Source organism: Dipodomys ordii, unplaced genomic scaffold (genome assembly GCF_000151885.1).
Source record: "Dipodomys ordii isolate 6190 unplaced genomic scaffold, Dord_2.0 Scaffold71, whole genome shotgun sequence".
Classification (NCBI taxonomy): Eukaryota; Metazoa; Chordata; class Mammalia; order Rodentia; family Heteromyidae; genus Dipodomys; species Dipodomys ordii.
Window position 1 is genome coordinate 1,701,632 of NW_012267287.1, and position 6,419 is coordinate 1,708,050.

Below are 6,419 nucleotides of genomic sequence, written 5' to 3' on the forward strand. Positions count from 1 at the left end.
TGGCTCAAGAAATAGAGTGTTAGCCTTGAGCAAAAGAAGCTCAGGCACAGCGCCCAGACCCTGAGTTCAAGCCCAGGACTGGAAATAAAGACCAGTGTGTGAAGGGGCTGAGGCCTCCATCCCAGCTGCTAGGCAGCCCGGTGCTCAGCAGCCTGCCCCACCTCCTTTCCTTCCAGCCCCTCCCCCGTGCCCTGGGCTAGAGCCCAGGCCCAGGCCCCTCCAAGCCTCAGGCCGGTGTCTCCAGGCAGGGCCTTGTCTCCTCCCCTCGCGGCCAGCCGCACGCCAGAGAACAGTCCCATGCAGGACGCCAGGCGGGGTGAGTGCATTTATTCTCAAAACAGGTAGAACACAAGCGAACGTTGGCTGGGCAGCAGCGCCGGGGCAGCTGTGAGCCCAGCACAGTCGGTGCTGACCAGCCGGGCAGGGCGCGGGCTCCTGAGTCCCCAGAGCCAATGGCTTGCAGCCTCAGTGACAGCGGGAGACCAGGTACTGCCCACCCTGCACACTCCCGCCCTGGCCTGTGGTCCCTGGCCTTCTTGCGGCCACCAGGGGCCCATAGGGAGCTGTCAGGCCTGCCCCGTTCTGGGGGACCCCACATCCCACAGTCAGGGAGCCGAGTGTGAGCAGCACCTGGGCTGGGCGGGGCCGGGCTGGGCAGGGCAGGGCAGGGCCCGGGCACGGGGTCACTGGCAGCACTCCGACGCGTGCCTGAGCAGCTCCTCACCCTGCTCCTCACCGAAGCAGCGCAGGCAGCGTGGGCACTGGAGGGCGCCCTGGCCTGGCAGGGCTGCGTCGGAGCACCTGCCCTCTGCGGCCAGTGCCAGCTGCCCGGGCCTGGGCACCGTGGGCTCCGATGTATCCGTCTCCAAGGGTGTGGTGGCGGGGCCCGGCCGGCGGGGGTCCTGCAGGAGAGGCAGAGGCACTGGGTGCGGCCCTCACCGCGTCCGCAGAGGCCGGGCCACCCGGCCCGTGTCCGGCATCGCGCAGCCTGGGTGGCACGGGGCGTCCCTGGCAGAGCCCATGCGCTGAGGACACCTGCCATGCCACCTCGGGGCAGAGGCCCGGCTCCGGAGCCTGCAGCCCTTGGTGGGCCTCCGTGAGCCCAATACCAGCCGGTGTTCTCCGTGGGGGGCGGGAGTAAGTCACAGGTCAACACCGAGACCCTACGCCCACCAGCCACCTGTCTCCGGCGCAGGATGAGGGGAGAGCAGGCCTGGACCTGGTTCTGGTCACTGCAGTGGCCCCTGCCAAGGCTGTGAGCAAACTCCCATCCAAAGTCACATCAGAAAACGTCCTGCTCAGAGGGCTTGCCAGGGATTCCGTGCCCACCCGCAGCCTGGGGACCTAGGAGAACCAGGAAAGTCGGGGAGCTGCCAGGCATCACCTGCCGCACACCCCTGAGATGCCCCTGCCAGGCTGGGCAGGCAGCCCTGCAGCAGCCCCGTGAGATGAAAGGAGACAGGTCTCCAGCTCAGTCCCCAGCCGAGTCTGGGTCCCTGCTCCGCACTTGGTCCCAGGGAGCTGTCCAGAGGGCGGGGCCACGATTCTCACCTCCTGCGCAGGAGGGAAGGAGGTGGCCGCAGAGGCCCAGGAGAGCCGTGGGGGGCTCGCACACCCTGGCAACGGCTGCCCCAAAGCCACCTCTGGCTCCTCTGACTCTCAGAGGCACTGTGGCTGCCATCTGCATCAGGACAGGAAGATTTCTGTGCCGGTCCTGGGGCTTGAACTCAGGGCTGAGCGCTGTCCCCGAGCTTTTTTTACTCAAGTCTGGTGCTCTACCACTTGAGCCACAGCCCCACTTCTGGCTTTTTGGTGGTTCATTGGAGATGAGTCCCAGATTTCCCTGCCCAGGCTGGCTTCAGATTGAGATCTTCAGCCTCCTGAGCAGCTGGGATTACAGACATGAGTGCCAGTACCTGGCTAGGCCAGGGAGTTCTTTGAAGGGGGCCAGGGCTTACCAGGGCCCAATTATGGCCCCCATTTCAGCACCCAGGCTCGTGTGAGGGGTGCGCTGGGGGCAGATGGCCTCGCTGGCTAGTGCAGGGCAGCGTGCAGCCTCTCCGCTCACCACACGGCAGGGGCTCCGCACCACGCCTGGCCCCAGGGACCGGACAGGTGGCACCAGCCGCCTTGCGGCCACAAACCAAGGTCTCAGGAGACACAGAGAGGCCCAGAGTTCTTGCAAAGAAAAACCAAAACGCTCGCCATGGGGGAGAAGCTGCAAACCTACCTCTGTCCGGGACACCTGGTACAGCAAAGAGGAGACCTTCTCCTCCAGAGCTTGAATCCGACAGTGAGCCCGCTCCCGATCGGCCCTTTCTGACTCGAAGTCCTCCTTGTAGGTGAGGATCTGCAAGGAGAGAACTCAGTTCTGCTCTCCGAAGGAGAGAGTCCTTACCGGGCTCTGCCCACTGCCCCCATCCCTGGGGCCCTTCCTGGCCCTGCCCTGCTGCCCGAGTCCCAGGACACCTGCTGCTCCAGCATCTGCACCCGCTCCCGGGCGGCGGCCAGCTCCTGCTGTGCGGCGTCACAGGCCGCGATCCTCTCCTCCAGCTGTCTGTTGAGGCGGGAGATCTCCTTCCTCGCCTGCGCGGCGGCAGGGGACCCCTGCAGCCCCCTCAGCTGCTCCTGGAGCCCTCTCACATACTCGTCCCGGCTGGCATCGTAGCGCTGCCACTTGGCATTGAGATCTTCCACCTGAGGAGACGGAGGAGAGCTCAGCGTGGCCTGCCCCGGGGCTATTCACCACCAGTGCCCGATGTGGGTGGTGTCTGCCGCTACCAGAGACCCCAAGATGCAGGTGGAGACGTGCCATCACGATGACACCCTACATCCGTGCTGTCCACCTTACACAGAAGTCGACTTAGTCCACTGTCTTGTTTAAGTGTCCAAGCCAGCTGGGTACCACTGGCTCCACCTGTAATCCTAGCTACTCAGGAGGCTGAGATCTGAGGATCGCAGTTCAAAGCCAGCCCAGGCAGGAAAGTCCATGAGACTCTTATCTCCGAGAAACCACCAGAAAACTGGAAGTGGTACTATGGCTCAAGTGGTAGAGCGCTGGCCTTGAGCTGAAGAGCCCAGGCCCAGAGTTCAAGCTCCATGCCAAAAAAAAAAAGCAGCTCAGGGACAGTGCTCAGGTCTGAGTGAGTTCAAGTCACTAAGAAAAAAAGTTCCATCTCATCAAGTAAAGGAGACATGATGTGCACACCTGTAATATCCCAGAAGAGGTAGGAGGAGGACTGAGCGAGGCAAAAGCACAAGACTCCATGTGAAAGACGAAGCAAAAAGGGCTGGGAAGGTGGCTCCAGTGGTAGAGTGCTGCCTGTGCGTGTGAAGCCGAGCTCAAACCCCAGTACCCCCCAAGCCCTGTATTCCCCAAGGTCATTTGTACACTTTGGTTAGGAATGAATATTCGTCCGGGCCTGGAGGACAAGATGTGCCCTGTCCATCCTGTTGGGCAGAAAGCCAAGTCTCAGGGGGCAGCGGACAGTCACCATGGCCCCCACGGCCATGGCGCGCTGAGAGCACAGGAGCCACGTGCCAGGGGCAGATTCCTCTCGAATGGAAAACTAAAGGAACTCACCTGAATCACCTTCTGCCTCAACAGCCGGTTTTCTTCCTGTAACTTTCCAATGGCGGACTGGCTGGAGGCATCCCTTCCAGCATGCTCCGGCTGTGGGAGGAAGGACCGGGGAAAGCCTGTCAGGGCCTGGAGCCGGGATGCAGCTGGGGCCACCGCCCCTGCCCCGCAGGAAGCGGACCACGCCTGACCGGAGGGCAAGGAGAAGGCCCGGGCCACGCCCACTGGGGCCGGCAGGACCCGAGGCCCCGCCCCTCACGGAGCCCGGGCCCACGCCCACTGGGGCCGGCAGGACCCGAGGCCCCGCCCCCCGACCTGCCCCTCCCTCACGGAGCCCAGGCCACGCCCACTGGGGGCCGGCAGGACCCGAGGCCCCGCCCGCCGCCCCGCCCTGCCCCTCCCCTCACGGAGCCCAGGTGAATACTCTGGTGCGGTCCAGCGGGAAGGGGAAGCTAATTGCACACTGGGCCTCCTGCGGCCCCCAGGCCTGGCTGCACCTCCGTCCGAGTTCCAGACCATCGGGCTGGCCCTTGCGTGCCCCTCGCCCGTCCAGGCTGAGACTCAGGAGCTGCGGGGCTGTAGCAGCCGCTGCAACCCCACAGACATCTCACCAGACGCCACGCGCTTTGGCTGCCAGGAGGCTGCGTGTCAGCCACGTGACTCCGAATTCCCCTTGAACAACAGGAAGTGCGGGAAGCCCCGGTGACTCGGCGGAGCCTGGGCTGAGAGTGACACCGACCCGGAGCCGGACAGTCGCTGCGTGTGCCCACCTCGGGTGACCGCTGCATGGCCACATCCAAACCCCAAGGGATGTTAGAGTGACAGGCTGGGACACGGTGCACCCGCCTGAGCCCAGAGGCCCCCGGCATTTCCTGGCAGGGCCGCTGGTGTCTGGGGACACACAGAGCAGTGCGGAGAGTGCGGAGGGGACGCTGCGCCTGCAAAGCAGCCTCGGCTGGCTCAGGCTTTCCTGCTTCCACAGGCCCCACCCGGAGAGGTGCTGTGACCCACGGCACCACGACCCACGGCCGCCTACACCGAAAGCCTCGGCCAGGCGTGGCCCTGACCTGCGTGCACACGGCCCCGCCCCGCGAGCGCCGCCCGCCCCACCGCCACGCCCCGCGAGCGCAGCCCGCCCCACAGGCCCCGCTGTTGCTCGTCTGTTGCACCCTTGCACACCTTTCATGGTGTCCAGCGGGGTTCACACCCGGAGTGTGTGTGTGTGTGTGTGTGTGGTTGCTGCTGCTGCATTTGTGCTGGTCCTGGGGCTTGAACTTGGCTTGCACTCTCACATAGCTTTTTTGCACAAGGTCAATGCTCTACCCCTCAAACTACATCTCCACTTCCAGCTTTTTGCTGGTTAACTAGATATTCACATGGAGCTTTCTATCCTAGCTAGCTTCAGATCTCAGCTAGATTTATAGATATGAGCTATCAGATGTGCGTGCGCGTGCGCGCGCACACACACACACACACACACACCAATCCTGGGCTAGAACTCTGGGTCTGGGCACTGTCCCTGAACTTTTGTGCTCAAGGATAGAGCTCTAGCACTTGAGCCACAGCTCCACTCTTGGCTTTTTTGGTGGTCAACTGGAGATATGCATTTCACAGACTCTTCTGCCTAGGCTGGCTTCAAACCTTGATCCTCGGGTCTCAGCTTCCTCCCGAGCAGCTGGGATGAGGGCGTGAGCCACTGCGGGCTGGTTTCCAGTCACAGAGACACAGAACTGACCCCGAGGCCAGGGTGAGTGAGCGAGCTGGCGGCCACCACGCTGCTGTCATCTGGGAGGCTGGTCCGGTAGGTGCAGGCCTGGGTCTGGGCCAGCCCTGAACCCTCAGCGTATGGAGCAAGGAGCCTGCAGGGCACAGCACTTGGGCCTCGCCGCAGCTTTAGGCCCCACTGTGTGTGTGTGGACCTGGGAAAGCCCTCCCTCTCCCTGCAGCATCACCTAGCTCTGCCTCAGTTTCCGAGTCTGTTCAGCATGTGGTGCAATGCCCCGGCATATCCTGGGAGCAGCCGCTCTGACTTCTCAGCCTCAGCAGGGCAAAAGAGACCAAAGAGCCGTCGCCCAGCCCGAGTCCAGCTCAGGTGCCAGCAGGGCTGGGACTGCAAGGCAGGCTGATGCCACCAATCCCAGGGGGCCGCTCTGCGCCGCCGTGGCCTCTCCTCACTGAGGCCAGGGTGGGCCGCGGCTCCCTGACCTCGAGACGCTCCCACCCACGTGCCACTAGGCTCTGCAGGCTGGCTTACCTCAGGGTTCCTCCTCGCCACCTCCCCCTGCGCTCGCTGCTGCTCGGCCAGCCGGCCAGTCAGGTGCTGGCACACGTGGGTGGTGGCGGCCAGGGTCCGCTGCAGCTGCTGGGTCTCGGCAGCCAGGGAGCGGCACAGGACGCGGCTGGCGGCCTGGGCCCGTTCCTTCTCCTCCAAGCGCCTCCGCAGCAGGACCACCTCCTCCTCCCTCTCCTGCTGAGGCTGGTTCAGCAGCTGCCGCACCTCCCGCTCCCTCTCTTCCAGTCGCTCGGTCAGCCTCTCAACCTCCTAAAGAGATCGAAAAGCACAGTTTAACCAGACTTGATGCTTCACATCTGCAATCCCAACACTTGGAATAAAGAATAAAAAATGACTTCTGTCTGTAATCTCAGCCACTCAGGAGGTAGAGATGATAAAGATTTGTGGTTCAAGGCTAGCCCAAGGCAAAAAGCAAGACCCTCATCTCAGCAAATAAAATAGGCACCTTGATACAGATGTGTAATTCTAGCTACACTGGAGGCCTGGGAGGACCAAGATCTGAGGCCAGCCTTGGCAAATAACCTAAAGTCTGGGCACGCTGTGGTT

General features: G+C 63.2%; 1 protein-coding gene across 1 annotated transcript in view; it reads right to left on the reverse strand.

Moving 5' to 3' along the window:
* Positions 1–311: 311 nt before the first annotated feature.
* Tnip2 (TNFAIP3 interacting protein 2) overlaps positions 312–6,419 on the reverse strand; it is a 29,657-nt gene continuing 23,549 nt past the window's right edge. Inside the window, exons 4-8 of the mRNA XM_013023880.1 lie at positions 5,835–6,122; positions 3,584–3,673; positions 2,470–2,697; positions 2,231–2,350; positions 312–902 (exon numbers count right to left, since the gene is read on the reverse strand). Of these exons, the coding sequence (XP_012879334.1) occupies positions 684–902; positions 2,231–2,350; positions 2,470–2,697; positions 3,584–3,673; positions 5,835–6,122 (945 nt within the window). The 3' untranslated portion in view covers positions 312–683. The remainder of the gene's footprint in view (positions 903–2,230; positions 2,351–2,469; positions 2,698–3,583; positions 3,674–5,834; positions 6,123–6,419) is intronic.